General features: G+C 30.4%; 1 protein-coding gene across 1 annotated transcript; it reads right to left on the bottom strand.

Moving 5' to 3' along the window:
• Positions 1-9: 9 nt before the first annotated feature.
• Positions 10-15,659, bottom strand: LOC114121927 (homeobox protein slou-like). The gene is given in 7 exon segments (XM_050206508.1): positions 10-519; positions 4,323-4,876; positions 7,642-8,169; positions 13,184-13,321; positions 13,324-13,620; positions 14,547-15,129; positions 15,386-15,659. Coding segments are annotated over 6 exon segments (2,547 nt in total). The 5' UTR covers positions 15,082-15,129; positions 15,386-15,659; the 3' UTR covers positions 10-24.
• Positions 15,660-18,978: the final 3,319 nt, after the last annotated feature.

The following is an 18,978-nucleotide window of genomic DNA, read 5'->3' as shown; positions in this document are numbered from 1 at the left end:
TTTAATATCGTTATCGTAATTTTACTACAACACTTGCTGTTGCCTGACTACTAGTGGCGGGCCGCCTGCGCCACCACCGCCGCCGCCCCTGTTGAGCAGCATCTGATCCACCGCCACGTTGATCTTCTTCTGAGGTACCATCTGCTTCTGTTGGACCGAATGATGATGATGCTGCTGCTGCTGCTGCTGCTGATGGTGGTGGTGTGAATGCTGATGATTGTTTTTCATGCCGTTGGTATTTTTTTTGTCCTGTTGTTGACCTCCTGCCGATGCCTGCAGCGTCGCCGACGTCGCAGCTCCTGATCCCGAGGTCGGCGTTGTCCCTGTGGCCGTCGACGAAGACGGCAACGCGCCGCTATTGGACGTCGCCGTGGACGTCGTAGTCACGTCGCTCAGGTCCGGGTTGGGGTTGTTTTTCGTCGGCAACGTCTGTTCGCGACAACCCGTGCCGGCCGCCAGTAGTTCTCGTTCCTTGGTGTTGCGCCACTTCATCCGTCGGTTTTGGAACCATATCTTTACCTGTATATACATATACGTAAAATATGAAATAAATTTTCATCTAAATTTTCCGTCACGAAAGTCGCGCACTTTCCCTTCTCCACCCGCCACCAGTGGATCTCTATATTATAAAGTATATAAGAAACTAACGAAGGCGTAATCTCATCTCATTTTCAAACTCGAATATCCTTTATTCACGTGCGGTGGCCGGTGGACATAATACCTATGTTTGATCACCGTCACAATATATATTATACAACGACACTAAATTAAATCCAAATCCCTGTATAATCGTCGGTCAATCTATATTGTACCGGTGGTAATCCGTTTAACGTAAAACACTGCTATCGTTAATTAAATTTACTATACTATAAAATTTTAGAAAATATTTTCTTTGCGTAATTGTAATAATTCGTAAAAAACAACGTTTTTCTAGGAAAATTATATTTTTTACTATTTTTCATTGTCAATTTTTTATTTGTCTTAGTTTTTTAACGAAATCGTGCATTTATAATTCTTTATTCCCATGCTTATTATTTGTGCGATAACTTACTAATTCGATTTATAAAAATCAAATTTTGGACGCGCGAGAAGCTTACAAAGTATAAGTATTAAACGTTTTTAAAATATCTGAGTGGAGTGGTACAAGGTGGTACCTATCAATTTGTTGGTCCACTACTATAATCACTCATTTTAATTAATAAACTATACTTGTCTAAGTTTGATTTGATGGTGAAATATTCCGAAGGTCCATTCGAAACAGAACCAAACTTAATAAATGAAAACTTTAAAAAATGATAAAAACGTTGCTTTTTAATAAATTAAAATTATGTAAAAGAAATATTTTCAAAAATGTTAATGCTTTACGTTAAGTGTATTACTCCGTATCACTACGATTTTCAATAATTGTGCACACGGAAAATATATGTTTTATAGGTACTATTAACGTATTGTAAAAGCGTATTATTGATTATCTAATTGGAGAGTTATAGCAATGAATAATCCAAGTCAAGCGAGAGATTTGACCTCCTACTCACTCCCCACTGTTGTTCGTAATATTAAAACGTACCTATAATAACATTATTTAAAAGTTACAGTAGTTACACGATTCAGCACATTTTTGTGCTGTTCATTCTCCGGCTAATATAAGATAAATATTTATAGTGTACCTATATTGGTAATATTTATAGTTTATATTATATTATATGTTAGTAATATAATGTAATAATATAATATCGTATAACATATTGTCATCTATATGCGGTGAGTATCTATTAAATTCCGAGACTTATATTAGTAAAACTGGGAATTAACTGCGAACTATTATTTGCTTTAAATATATTTGTTTAAATATAATAATTGTTTTTTTTAGTTAAAATTTAGTTTGTATTTAAAATTCTAAAAAGGTTAGGTATTCATTAAAAACTTTTGAAAACAATTTTAAGCTGGACCAACCCCACCCTTCTCCGAAAATGTTAACTACCTCCCACTACTTCTACTTAATGATTTACATTGTGTGCACACGCCATACGTGGAGTTTTATAACAGTGTGTATGTATAATTTATTCAAAAGAGATATAGGAAATTAGGTTTTGTTATTTTTGTCATTGTATTAGACAAGTTTTAAAAAATTTTTATTTTAATACATCGTCATTTTTTTATACATGTAATAAGTACCAACTAGTATCAGCATATTTTTTTAAAAGGATTTCCAATATCGGGTAAACATTAAATATCAATAAATATCAATAGATATTTAATATAAATAATAATATAATATCATCAAAGAGTATCTCTTGATTTATTTCCAAACTAACAATAATTCATTTTATAGTTGCAACTGAAAGAATAATACTTATAGTTCCATTCCTGAGTCTAAAGAAATAGATAATATTATTTGATTGCAACTTACCTATAATCGATATAAGTACCAGTATGGGTTTGTGTTTATGGCGTTTGTGTATTTGTTAAAGTAAAGTAAATATAATTTAACCTCGTGAAAATAGGGTTTCTGTCAGTGCTATTTAATTTGATAGTTGACTTTAGTTTTCGATAATCTATTACATCTGATACTATTATAAACATTGTTCACAATATAAATTACACAACTAGAATTAAATTACCTAAATATTTTTCTATTCATAAAAATCGTTAATATTTTTACATAAACCAATAAATATATATTGTTTTATTTTAGAGTAATTTGCTTGTGGCTATAGACAATGTTCGCAAGCATAATTTATGTTTTTAATGTCGATCACCATTACGGTGCAAGTACATTTTCACATACCTAAACTACTTTAAAAATATAGTTAATGCTCAATTAGGTAAATCAAGTTAAAAGATATGAAAAAAATTTGAACTATCGAACATTTAGCTTAACATAGAGCTACGTATAGAATGAATTATGATTAAGGATATTCAAACGATTTCTCATATAATAGAATAGTGTTAATAAGATAATAAAACGGTGATTCAAAGAACATTACCAATGCGATTACAAACGCCAACAAATTAATGTTGACACCTTGATCTGTATTTATATAAATCAACTTTTCCTTTAAATATACTAATTTTCACTGTATGATTATTAATTACTATAATTATCGTTTTCAATGGTATCACTATTATTTTTAACAGATTATTAATTATCTTTTAATTTTTTTTATTTTTCCTAAATATCTATATAGGTAGTATATGTATATTTTATAGTTTATATTTATTAGTTATTCCGTACAAATATACTAATAAGTAATAAACTAATAAATAAATACAATTTTCACCATAAAAGGAATAAATACATATTTTAATATTAAATATAGTTTATTCAGATATTCAGAACTATTATCAAGAATAAATATGCAAATAAGAATTAGGTATAATTATTATTGAATTAATTTGTTTCATCACTACCTATACTTTTGTAATGATGTTAAATATTTTTTATACGATTTTATAATATTTATTTAATATCAAGTTAAGTTTGTTACAAATGTATACTTATTATTGACTATGTTAAAGGCGTATAGCCGTAGGCCCGTGGTATAGGTAAAATATGAAATATAGGTGTACTTGTATATATATTTTATAAGATACCTATGTTAGCTGGTTTAATATTTATCATATCCTATAAACTTTAACTTAACTTCCCAGACATCCATCTAACTTTCTAGACTTTCAATAAACTTTTGAATATTTATACACTATTTTAGAGTCAATAACTCTTGACTGAAATAGTGAAATCACTATACGAAAATTTATGAAAAGCATATACTCACCATATATGTCGTAACCACGACACTGCGTTAAAACAACATAAGTTTTTCACAGAACAACAATTATTATTATTAAACATTTCATAAATCTGTATAAATTGTACTTACATAAAAGAACCATTATATGATTATATAAATGTTAAGTTTAACAATTAAATAGTTTAAATTTAACAGAATGCCTACCGACCACAACAATCATGACATCGATTAATTAATTCGTACCTTTACTTGTATCATATTATTGTAATAGACAATACAGTTTGTGCAAGCATTAACTATTAGTAATAATTAAGTATAACATTTTCCTGGATGCTTTAATAAATAAATCATTCTTACGGAAAAATAAACACATACCCACAAGGCCATATACATAGAAAATTTGAAGATAGAAGCAATAAATAAATTTCTGATAAGAAAAATCTCTACTTTCCCAAAAATAAATGTTTAGTTAATAAGTATTATAGTGTTATATATAATATTAAATAAAATATTACTAACAGCTTTATAGAAAATATATTATACGAAATATAATTATTTATTTTTAATTACCTGTGAATCTTTCAACGATAACTTGTCAGCCAATCGCTTTCTATCCGGTTTGCTAATGTACTTTTGCACCTGAAACCGACGTTCCAAGCCTTTTCGTTGCGCGTCAGAGAACACCGCCCGTCGCATCATGCCCCTCCGTGGTTTTCCCCTGTTATTTCCACCGACCACTACCCCGTTCATCACGTTCAAGGTGTTGTTGTTGGTGCTCATTAATAGCATGGTTGTTGCTGACGGATGATGCTGATGATGGTGCAATGGCGTAATTCTATGATGATGTGCATTCGTTCCGGTTATATGCACAGATCCGGCTCCGTTTGCACTGGATCCCGCACTATAAGGCCACGTGGTGGAAGATGAAAAAGGCGAAGGAGGAACAGCAGCCATAGAGTTGGATGTTCCGTTATTGGAGCTAGATACTCCATTTGATCGAGACTGCATCATGAGGATTTCATGATGAGTGTGAGGATGTTGATGAGCTAAATGATGACGATAATTGTACTGAGGGTGTACTATAGGGAACCTGTTTGTTCCTGAGCCATTAGGTCGTCCTGGACCTAAAAATATTTGTGAAAAAAATACTTATAGCCAGTATTATAGTAATCCGTCATTATACAGACGATTATTTAGTATAGGTTTCTTATGAGGTTTCTCAAAGACCAAAATTAATAATTTAACTAACAAAGTTGTCATTGGTCATAGTGAACTTAATATAAATCCGCAATGATGCAATTAAAGATTTAATATATTTCAAAAATATGAAATCATAATATCTACATTTCATACAAACATCATAAAAAATAAATTTAATGTTAAAAAAAATCAATCAAATCAATGGCTGTTCATTTTTATGACAGTAGTCGTAATTGGTTTTATGGATTTTTTTTTTTTGTATATTATAAATATTTACACATAAATATTATGATTTAAAGAATTTAAAAAGAAGTCAATTACAAACCAATTATGTTGTTAGGCGTATTTATAATGATGTTGTTGTAAGTTCGCCAATAGTACTATATAAACGGATAATTCATTTTTATTCGTTTATTTTTTTACATGATTAATCAATATGTATATACATGAGGACATGACGTTTATAAACGTTTTGCTTTTTTAAAGTAAATATATATGACGATAAGCTGCAGCCTGGGAGGGCGAATAAACTGCAAGCTCGCAAAGTTACATTTTCCGAAGTATTACTATTGTTTAACCCGACTAGTCAGTGTATAAATAAATAATAATAAATAACCACAGTGACGGTGTTAATAATAATATAAGCAGCTACAGCTGTTACCTTCTCATCTTATTATGATTATTACTGCGTTACGTCGACGCCACATTGCAGCAAAGAGCAGGGCGACAATATTCGCGCCGCCAACAGCACGTGTTGCAATAATAATAATAATAATAATAATAATAATAATTTTTATCCTTAAAATAATTCAAGTGTTATACGCATTTTAGTCACGGACCTATGATATTATGCCGGGCAGCAGAATGTTACACGGCAATCGCCTACGTTATATACAGTAGATGATTTTTAATTATTTATTATTATTATTTTTTATTATTGTTTAAAGAAGGGGACAGCGAAATATATATATATATATGCTATATTATTGTGTATAAAAAAAAAAACAGAAATGCAATCCGGTGCAACAGACGCTAATAACGACAACAACACTAATCGGTGGGCAGTGTGTGCAACTGACTTCAATGGTAAGAAGAATACGGCGGAAGGGTCCCTTTTTTGCGGCTGCGTTGGATTATTAAATATATTATAATAAGTGAGTGGAAAAGAGAGATGGGAACAAGGGTAGTGCTGAGGGTAGTGTGTAGCGCGTGCGTTTGACAGGTTCGCCCAGGGGTTGGCGGCGGCGAATGAGTTTGCTGCCGGAACTGGGGAGGTGTATTAGAACAACAGCGATGTCGGAGCGGAGAGGGTGGTCGGAATCACAGCACTCGATTACACTGCGCCGGGACGGGGTGAAGTCGGTTATTTCTCTTGTTCGCGCATTCTATATTATTTTCCTTATTTTTCCATTCTTCTTAAATTCGTCTCTATATTTATTATACTCTCTTATACACACAGCTCCCGGGTTCTCGTTATAATTTTATTGATTATTTTTTTTATTTTTATTATTATTATTATTATTTTGCTTTTATAATAGGTACCTTATCGTATTCGTATTCGTATACATATATATATATATATACACACACAGGAGAAATATGAAATAATAAATAAAATACGGCGATTAGACCAACGATTATGGTCGTTTAAAATGCAATGTCACAATAAAATACAATATATAATATTATTATTATTATTATATATATGATTAAACGAATAATTGTTGTTAGTCGGTGCACATACTATATATATGTATATACTCGTACGGCTTATACCGTTGCATGTGCTGCCGATGACATTTCAGTCGAACGGAGGTCGGCGGCACGTGTCGGCCAGTCCGCTGTAGACGCGACTGTATACGAGCTCGTGTTTACGACGTACGCGAATGCATTTAACGATCTATATTAACGCGTGGTATCATTCGTCAAAAACATATACATGTATACGCGTAGATCGCATATTGCTATAGTCTGTTTTTGATTTACTGTGCTCAAACTTTATATATCAACGTTATAAGTAACGAAATAAATAATAACTAGGTAGGCACCTCCGTATTATATTTATACTGCAATGTGTGTACAATCATAGCCTTAAGTGCGATGGGTGTACAGTATAATAATTATGAGAGAAATTGTTATTGCGTTAGCGACTGTGCACCGCCGCCGCGGCTAACTCGCTCTCCACAGACGATTATTTTATAATTAATGATTATTGTGCGAGGCGTGTTTTTTGGAGGGGGGTACCTTCGAAAGATCGCACCGTTCGAGAAAAACATTTTTCCGGGTCAGCGGGAAATTATATTATTATTATTAGTTTATTATTTTTTTTTTTTTTTTTGCAAAGTTATACTAACAAACTATGCTAACAGAAACAACAAACTTTTTGCTGTATAGGTATAAACGCTATACTACTGCCTACTAATGCCTGTGCCGCGCCATCATCTCCGTACTTTATGTGATTCACTGTATACAGCATCATTAACGGTGAAGATTACAAATTACTTTAAACGAAATTTAAGCAATTAATCATTTTATACGCGGTCTGACGTCGTTGGCCCAGCAGCAGCTTACACTGCAGCAATATTATATAATATGATATACGCGTTTATAATGCAATGGATACGACTATAATATTATTATTATTATAATTAATCTCTACAACTAAACTACGGTAATGTGCCATAATTACCGGGAGTAGAGGAAGACGAAATGGACGTGTTCGACAGTGCGGTTGAGTTGCAGACGTTTGCGCCGCCACCGCCACTGGCACTGTCATTGGCGTTGTTCGCATGACCTCCGCCACTGCCTCCGCCGCCGCCACCGCCGCCGCCACTCGATGGACCACCGTTGGACGCCAAACTTGCGGAGGCCAGCGGCAGCAGTGCGGAGTTGTGGACATTGCCGTTGGAACCCGCGTTGGGATTCGCCGCGTTGGCGGGTCTGCGTGCGATGGGCTTGGCTATGGTCCTGAGAGATTGTGCCGGTTGCGATGTTGCAGTGGTCAGTGTGCTGGTGGAGTCCGTCAAGAAGGTACAAGTGGACGGCGTGTTGGACGCGGCGGCCGGAAGACTGCAAGACGGCGGAGGCGTCGGCGACGGGCTGCAGTTTACAGCGTGCTGTACTCGGTTTTGGTGCAATTGCTGTTGCTGCTGTCGTTGCTGGTGATGGTGTAGTGCGGCGACCGAAGCGAGATGATGGTGATGGTAAAACATGGGACCTATATAGAAACGAGAAGACGATAACGTCAATCATTATGCAGTCTTAACGAAACTATATTTGAATATTCATAACGTATTCCGAGTAAATCGTTTCAAGTAGACAGGTGTCCCGCTGGGTCGGTGTCATTATTGCGGATGTCACTTATTATGCGATTGTCATAATATGGAAATACTATTTTCGCGCTAATAAAAAGCACTGATTTTCGAACAAATTTCATCTATTCTAATTGGGTATACCATTATACACGGATGAGGTGACCAGTTGTGTCCAATCTTTTTTTTCGGTATAATATATCGATATTAAATCGTAAAATTTATTATTGAAAATATCTGACAGAAAAATCACTAACATAATAAGATAAAAAAAAACGTATTTTTTAATTATTTTACTTTTTTTTATTTAAAAAAAATTTATGTGGCCACTTTTATACCTTCGTGGGCCACATGTGGCCCATGGGCTGTGGGTTGGGCACCACTGAGATAGACACTACTATAGATTATCGTGGCTACCTAATACCTATACACAATTTTCCGGTAAACTCTAATTTGTTATATCACAGGTCACACAAGTTACACTGCTTTATATTATTTTAACAGAATTTTGTAATGTAGAAGACAAAAAAATCTGCTCAACACGTCAACTTAAAACGTAAAGCGCATAAAAACGAAATAAAACTTTCAACAAATCAATTCCCTGTAACGTACATCGTGTTCTCTGCAAATATCTGAGGTTTACCACGAAAAGAAAAATGATCGTGACTTTTCCACGGAGTATTAACTACAATATTTTATCGACGATACTAATATATAATTACAAACTACGGAGTCAAATTATACTTAAGAATCGTGTATTTTGGAAATGTTATGAAAAACGTGCAAAGTTAAGTAAGCACGTACCTAACTTGCTTATATATATGTTGGGGGAATTGTTTTGTTGATTTATTATGCTTTATGCATTATAACATAAGTTTTCTTCGGCAGACTTATTTATATTATTTTGTTTTATACAGATAACAAAGTTGTCCAAGAATAATAATACGCAGTATTAATGTGCGATAGTCATAACAACAGAACTGATTTCGCGATTTTTATAGTGAAAATAATGTGGGCCACTATAGTTTTTTGAATGCATTTTATATTTTTAAAATTAAGGAGGAATGAAAAGTTTTGGACAAAAAGTATATAATTAAATAAACAAAGTTATTAAAGATTAAATAAATCTATACCTAATTTATAGTTGATACATTTCGATATATATTCTTTGAAATATAATAATACATGTTCGTACCTGCGTACGACATTTCAATACTATTACTGTTTATGAGAATATATACGAGTAGTATTATAGTAGTAAAAATTACAATTTATAAACAGTAATATTTAATACATCCACTAAATAATAACAATAAAGTAAATAATATCAAAACAAAAATATTTACCTATGTAGGTAGTTGTAAATATTATTAAAGGAAATCAAATCCAGTTATTATGACAAAGAAGCAAATTGTTTTCTGGCAAAAGGATATTATATAAATACTGTAAAGATGAATAACATGATAAAACAATCAAAATATAGGCCTTTAATGTCTAAAATATATTTCATCTCTTTGAGATTTTGAATTGTTTTTACACTGTCAATGGTTAATTAATATGCTATTATATTATATAACTACAAACAAATTATCGATTTGTACAGGCGTAGGTACAGCTGAATAACAAATAGACATTGTCGGTGTTTGTTTTCCACATTTTGGGTGCATTTTGTTAATTATATTATAATATAATTGTTTATCAAAGATATAAAAATAGCTTTGTTTACTTTATAAAACTTTTTTAAAATTTTTATTTCAAAACTGTACAAATAATAAAAACTTATCTTAAGTTAAAATAAATTATATTTATTACCCATTTAATCACTTTTAATTTCTAATTATTAAATAGTGTAATTTGATTTAGCAAGTTTATTTTCATCCAATATGCAGTATCAAACGCACAACATAACAAATAAAATATTTGTAGACTCATGGTCAATATTAAAGTACATTGTCTTATGCTATCAAAATGAAATAGGAGAGTATTATTTGTGACTTTTATACTTGATATATGAGTACAGAGCCTAACCAGATACCTATACTACATATTAAGTATTTGTATTTTGTATTTTATCTATGACATTCGATAACACGAAACTTTCTAGGAAATAAACATTACACAGATTATATCATCATAATATCATATACGAAAGTTCTACTATTGCAAAAACTCACGTTTTGAAAATATTTAATAGTAGTGATGAATATAATATTTTATTTTTTCTGAGTAAAGCAATATTTTACTAGTGTAAAAAAAAATATGAATAACAAACATGATATTATGTGATTTGATTTTTATTAAATTAAATTAAATTTTATCATAAAATGTTCTTTAACCTTTTGCTTTAAGGGTGTATTGGTTTAGGTAAAAATGTAATCTAATTGTTACTGTGAAACTTACTATGAACGACATAAAACAGCAGGAAAAATGGGAATATAGGCATATTCCTTATACTCAACACTACTTTTGACAAAATTCATTTTTTTTATTATTATTATTGTAATTCAAAAATAAATAATCGTGGAGATTTTCACCTAGTATTTGTATGAACATTCTCTAGGTAATATTAATTTTTTTTTTAAATATGTTGGTTTTTTCGTTATTTTTACAAAAAGTTTTAACTTTTTTAGTTTATTTTGATTTATGTAATAATTAATTATAGTACGATTGCGTTTACTGCGTTTATTGAACCTGAGATAATTTTATAGATATAGTTTTTTTAAGACGAAGTTCTTCAATGATCTCAACTATACACTTATTTATTTTTGCAGGGAATGGTATGGTAACAAGTCCAACCCATTTAAATCTTAATGAAGACTAGAACTTATAGCAAATTAATAAAATAATGTATTGTAAGTATATGGTGTTATTTCAAGCAATTGGTAGTTAGTAAATATAAATTAAGAGGATCCATATCCTTGTTATTACGTAAATACGCTACTGTAACTATTTACTATCCTTATATAGAAATAGGATACTAGTCCACCAGCGGTATCCTTTGTTTATAATCAATAACGATAATTATTATAGAACTCAAATTTAAGGATGCTACTCAATAGCATGATACTATTAATCAGAGTACGATTTTTCGATTTTATTTAAATATTGTTAAAAGCAAATCAACAGCATACAGAGTACTGCTGTGTTTAATGTTAATGTGGTATTTAGTATGTACAATGTACCCAAAAAAATTTATTACATGTCCTATGTGATGTAGATATAGATAATAAAGTAAACGAAAATGTTTTCTCTCAATACCACAATTTTCATTTAAACGTAAATGCAAATTTTATTTTAAGGTAATTAAATTTTATTACTCAACTATTAATTTTTATAATTTATGAACCTGTACAATTTACGATAGCATATTCTTCCATAAGTACACATATAAACCACTTTATATTCTCTACAATGTATGCCTACGTATTATAATATGTGTTTAAGTAATTTAATCCACGATTTATTATTTACTATCTAATTTTTCCTCAAATTAATAAGTAATACACAATTTATTGTGTATCTCAACATTAAATACACATATTTATAAATTTATAATAGACTTCTATGACATAAATAGAAATGTCAGCAAATCAAATTTCATTTTTCTAGTGTTTACTTTATAATAATCACTGTGTTCCGTGTCATTCCTGCAGTGTAACTCTATACAAATATCGATTGACTAACAGCACACGCACATATTATATATTGTACAATATAGTCAGCTAAATCGAAGTTTAAACATTTTGTATAAGTAGTTTTATGTTACTATTTGTAGGTACTAAAGAGCTTCAATAGCATTATTTCAGCTGTGTTTGTGTTACGTTACATACTGTTCCAAGTGAAATAATCGAATGTACATTGTATACAATAGTACGAATGTACAATGTACATAAATGTAAGCTGAGAAGTGTTTAGTGTCGATAGTGTTATAATCGGATGTGCAGTGTTTACTAATATAACATGTCTTATTATATCTATGTCATTGACGAAAAATCATAATGAATAAAAACCGTCATATTCATTATAAACGGTAAATTTTTAAACTCGAAAAAAAATAATATCATTGTGTATTGAAATGTATAACTAATATAAATTAATATTATTAGTTAGTTTTTCAAATAAAGACTTCCCGTCTAATTCGTAAATATAACTGTGAACTATAGGTGTTTTCAATAATAATAATAATAATAATAATTGTTAGGTACAGTTGTTGTAATAAGATATTTTTATTATTATGTATAGAGTGAGATAAATGTGCAAAAAGGGCTGTGAATGACAGCACTAAACGGCTAATGCTATAAATTTAAGAACACGCCACTTTCTACCCGCTTGTAGGGAATAAGAAAAAAATGAAAGTTATAGCAAAAGGAAAAAAGAGAAGATCGAACGGCAGCCCCACCCATTATCACCATAATAATAATATACTTCAATATCATTGCACGTACAGTCCCTTTATATAATATTAAGAATTTATATTTTTATATTGTATATTATATGAAGCATTGAAAACGTTTAGAAGTTGAAATTAACTATATTATATAAATATATAATTTGTTACGTTATTGACTATAGGTACCTATTATAAAAAAAATAAAAATGTTTATATTTTATGCCTAACTAATAACTAATGTAGAACACTTTTTACTTTAATCGTCAATACCAATATTATTAATTATACATTTTAACTATATTTTCATTCAATATCAAAAAGTTATTATACATTTTACCAACGAGGCAACGACTAATTCGTTGCGCACAACTTTTAATATTACCACTTTTCACTGAATCGCTATTATTAGCAAACGCTTGTTTTAAGTTTAACGATATGTCGTCATATTTATTCTTTTGTTTGAAAACTATACGTCTATATTGTACTTCGATGAAGCTTTTATTATTGTGTTGATGGAACATTCAACTTACCAGAAGGCGATGACGCGGAAGCTGCAGCGGCTGCTGCTGTAATTCGCAAAAAAGCAGCAGAAGCCAAGTGTTGGTTGTGCTGTTGACCGGTGTCATAGATATTTTGTTGATGTGGCATGATTTTTCCACCATATCCAAGCCACTGGACCCGTTACTCCCGTTACTTCCGGTGCTACAGTTGCTACTAGTACTATTGCTTCGCCCATTCGAACATCCACCGCCGCCACTGAGAATGGCGTTTACACTGAAGTTTAACGACGATACCGGCGTGGTTGACGTTGAAGTAGGTGTTTGGATTGATGATTGTAGTGCAGATAGTTGATGTTGATGATTCATAGCTGTGGATAGGTATATTGAAATAGGCGGCGGTTGAGTTTGCATTGATTGGGTTTGTGAATCCTCTTCTGAAACTTTTAGTGATGCTGATTCTTTGTCAGCTGTTAACATTAATGCAAACGAATTAAAAAATTAATTATAATATACGTGTACTGACAATAAAAAATAAACAAACAATAATCATAGGTTTTAGGGTTTAAAGGTACATGAAAATAAATAACTGCCGTTACGAAAATTGTACATAGGTATCTAAATATATTTAGTAAATAATTATTTTTTATAAAGAGACCGCAGTTAAGATTAAAAACAATGTAATATTATAACTATTCCTGGGAAATAGGTGTACATGATTCAGTTATTTCTAAGTCTAAAAATTTGTATGGAAAAAATTGTTACAAAATACCTGTCCTACTGATAGTATTATAGTAATAAAAGTAATAACTATAATAAGTAATAAATAATAACTAGGTAATAACACATCATATATACCTGCCAGATAATCTTATATTGTATTGTTTTTCTAAGTGTATACGGTTAAAACTCAGTGTATGTTGCTGAATATTATTTAAAATAAAAAAATGATTTATAACTTTCATATATATCAAATAGTAACGCACATTATGATTTACAAATTACAATCCATGCTTTAAATTAATTATGTAAGTACCTATCAGAAATAGAGTAAATAAATAATAATTGGTTTTAGCCTATTATTGTTTTATAAAAAATAAGTCTATTTGTGTGAATTTTCAAAACATAATTGATATTATGAACTTAAACAATTTTACCCAATTCAACAATACGAAACGATTTTTTTTTTGTTATTAAAAACTAATTAACTAAATTGATACCTAACACATAAATAAATAAGAAACAGTGTATGATTATAATAATTATTATACATACATTTTTTAATTATTGTTTTATTCATTGATAAATAAGAAAGTTATGGTGTTAATTGAGTAATTATCATACAGCATAAATTATCTTATAAAATTATTTTCTATAATATTATTAATTTTCTTACTTTCTCTTTTTTCAATATCACTATCACCGCTTGCATTAGTACTGACGCTCTCTTTTTTCTTAGCCGTTCTTCTTCTAAAAGGAATTGTGCATTTACGTCTCTTAACTCTATAGTGTTCTGCATCGTACATTCCGTCAATGTCTTCTTTTTCTTCATTAACGTCCATTACGGGGGATGACAGTTGCATCTCTTGTGGACTACAACTTCTACTTTTGCTTTCACTGCTGCTACTATTATTACTAGAATCCTCATTATCGTTTTCTTGTTCAACCAGCGGAAGTGATGGAGGAGATATAGGTGTTTGCACGTCAGTAGCATCGCCCGAACGAGATATAAGTAAATTGTGAATGAGAAATGATGTAGATGACCGTGATCGAGTGCTGCTGGTACACCACCGACCGTTTCCGGTTGCCCTTTGCCGTCTTTGATGTTGTTGTTGACAATCTTCGATATTATCCCCGTTTTTCAATTCGTTATTATTTTTATTTGACGGTTGATTATCAATTGTAAATGCGGTAGAAGTAGTATTCTCCATTAAATTAGTTTTATAAAAACCAAATGTATGAAATACCGATAAATATATCTATATAATATAGAAAATGGTTTTAAATTTATTTTAGTAATGAATAAATTTACATTGAGAGTAATACTATTAATTGATGATCAAAAATACCACCGTAAGAATCGCGTGCCAATACTTTTGTTTCGCAACATTTTCACACGTATTTCATAATATATAATATAAAATAATATATATATATATATATTATACAGCGGTGGCTATATTATGTAGGTACTATTGTAATAAAAAAAAAATAATAATAATAATTTAAAAAAACCTTTTTATTTTATTCTGCTAGTACACGAGGAACATCCAACATAATCCTTAATCGCATGATACACATTTATTTACCACATTGGAAAACTATTATAAACACAACTACTAACAGTAAACTCTATAATACATAATTATACACATAACAATTTTATTATTATTACTATTATTAATAAAATTAATTTTCTTGTTATTATCAATAATGTTAAAAAATTATATGGATGATAATACAACAACGGCGGCTGATTTCGCACTGATTATGACACTGGCGGTAAACGGCGGTGGTCTTCTCTCGGCCTTAATGTTTTTGGCCACCACCATCATTGTTTTTCCTCTCAGTCAACTTACTCCCGCACCCCCTTTAAGCCATAGAGGGGGATGAAGTGTATGCTACCGGATAGAGTGAGATGAGGGATGCTGTACTGACGATAATTGTCGAGTATGGTCGGCCATTGCTGCTATTGCTCCTATGGGCGTGCCTCGAGAGAGCAGGCGTCACGCCCAGGTTACCTCCACCAAGCTGCAGTTAGCTACCCCACATCCCGCAGTGGAAAACGAACGACGATAATAGCAAGAGAAAAAATGACGGCCTTTAATAATAATAATGAGATAATACCACCGAGTGTAAATATGAGGTACCTAATCGATTTAAGGATTTGGGGTAAAAAAAAAACCACTACTGCTCTGTTTAGTTTATGTATTTATTATATATATCTTACAAAAACAGAAACTTATATACCAACAATCATATTGTAAATTACTATTTGATTTGTATAATATGAGTGTAATAGGTACTAGATATAGTGTTACATTGCATATAATATGTTTATACACATAGTATATATACACAGACAGAAGAGATATAATTATATGGATAGATATGTTGTATGTTTTAAACCGCGAATAAAAACTGAAATTATACAGTAAGGAAAACATACTCGTTATATATTGTTACGGACCCATACCGTCCGTACTAATAATTACCAACACATAAGATTATGCAATGTCACATTTTTCATATTTTATAATTAATATACTACAGGCATACGAGTACAGGACACGAGAGTGTGGAATATTATATTAATATATTAATTTAACGATTAAAGTAAAATTACACGTCTCCTTGCAAAAAGTCAAAATTCGATGTCTCTGCGATTCGATAACAATCATGACGTGTTAGATTACACAAACAGTCTTTTTTGGGACCCCTCGTACGACGGAGTCGCCACCCACTCTTTTGTAAGAAATCATATACAAGGGAGACCGAGACAAGAGCTCGGCAGATGGTTAGGGATATCTATGACATTCAGAGGTCGGTCGTAACACCACTCACCATCTTTTATATATGTTTTACAATAAGCTTATAATAATTGTATTCGTGCAAGAATTATTTTAATAAACGTTAACTTATACAGTTATACTTGAACAACCATGACATATTCATTTTGTACGTTGATGCATATTACATCGACCTGGCCAGGACGTAACAATATATAGAAAAAACAATAAGCATATTAATTTTCAACTCGTATTATAAAATGTAGTGACTTTTGTTTATCCCAACAGGACATGAATTTAAAAAAAAAAAAAAAACAAAACAAGAAAAATCTTTTGTTGACATAAATATTATTATATATCCTATTTGGTGGGAAAATATTGAGTCAACTTTCTGTCGTACATTGCCCTCCGGCTTTTCTCGGATGTCAGCTCGACTGCTGGCTGGCAGCGAAAAGACCGTACATGACAGCGAAAAAAAATACGATGCGATTGCATATTAGAATAAAGATTTAGAATAGAAAACTGAGGAATATGGGGATAGAAGATTACGCTGCTGTTTTTGACGCTATGAAAAAGAGTATGGAAGGGGAAAACCGATAAACGGAAGCAAATGGACAAAAAGAGGGTGGGAGGGGTTAGGGAAAAGAGCAGTAGTTATATACTATATGGTGTGTGCGCATGACGGCAATATATATATATATAAATACTATAATATGTGTATATACATTTACATTATATATATATATATATATATATATGACTTTATAAGCGTGTTTTATATTGTTATATGTACGAGTATGTAGTGTAGTGTTTAATATTTATGTTGAACAGTTTATAATAATAAATAATAATAACAAATTACACGATTTGATACATGCGCGTAGTGATAAAAATAATAATTGTGTACTTAATAAATTAAGACTTCCAAGCTATTAAATAATGATTAACCTACATGGTTCGGAGTTCCTTCATTAAATTAATATTACAAGGATTAATAAAATATAATGGGCAGACCTTTTACAGATTTTATAATGTCTGAAAATACCGCTTTCAATTCATTAGTGTTTTTTTTTTTTTTTTTAATTAAAGTTTTTCTCAAAATAATTAGTATCCCAAAATCCTATATTTTTACTTTTTCAAAATACGTTTCTTCATTATCAATCTTAAAACTACATCAATCAACATTCAACTACCTATATATATTGTATTATAAAGTCAGTTTAAATTTAAAACTACAGTATAATGTTTTATAAACGATAAAGTACATAATAAATGTCTACTCTTGGGTAAGTTTTTAATTAACTATAACTATATAAACGCTGAAAGTTAAAAGTTTTTGATAAAACGGCTGAAGGAATATTAAAATATTTTTGAGTTCACCTTTTTATTTACTGAACTAACTTCTCTCATTTTAAATATACTTCTTCGTCTGAAATTTCACAACTCGTAAATTATTAAAACGCTTAAATACCTAGCAGTATGTAAATGGTAATAAATAATTATGTATTAATTATACAGTTATTCACATCAGTAGATATGTATATTGAATAAGGTGTATAAATTGAATATAATATATAATATATTAATATATTAGATCTGTAGACTTGACAAATGTGTAAATTATGTACACGTATATATATAATCACATTATAAACTATAACACCTAAATACCTAATAAGTTTAGACCTTAGACTAGGTACCTGACATGTCAGGTAATGGGTTTATAAAATCCATTTAAAAATCTATGTAGTCATTGTCACAATACTGTACAAACATAATCAATTTGTAGTTATTAAATTATTATTAATGGTATTATACCATTATTTATTACGAATATAATACTCGTAAATTATCTAAAGTAGATATATCAAATTAAAATATTATAAGTTATAAATTTGTAAATAGTATACAAAGCACATATTATAATGTTCTTAAATTATATTTCTTTCTTTTATAGTTTAAGCATTTAATTATCTATTCTATTAAATAGATTATAACATTTTCTTTTAATATATACTTAATATAGTTTTCGCCTTTTCGGAACCATGTTTTTTTTTGTCTAATTAAAACGATTTCTATGTACCAAGATGAACAGGATGGATTATATCTGCATGTATATTTATTATAATACTATACACATGGTTTATAATAATATATAAAAGATACGTATTTGTTTAATAAACATTTTCAGAAAATTATTCAAAATCAAAATTATAGTATTTTGACAGTATTTATACCAGCATTTATATCAGTAATTCGATATTATACATAATACATATACTTAGTACAGTGAAGGAAATTTTTGAAATTTTTACATAA

The sequence above is a fragment of the Aphis gossypii genome, chromosome X, assembly GCF_020184175.1.
Source record: "Aphis gossypii isolate Hap1 chromosome X, ASM2018417v2, whole genome shotgun sequence".
Lineage (NCBI taxonomy): Eukaryota > Metazoa > Arthropoda > Insecta > Hemiptera > Aphididae > Aphis > Aphis gossypii.
This window is presented reverse-complemented; position numbering and strand designations above follow the sequence as displayed.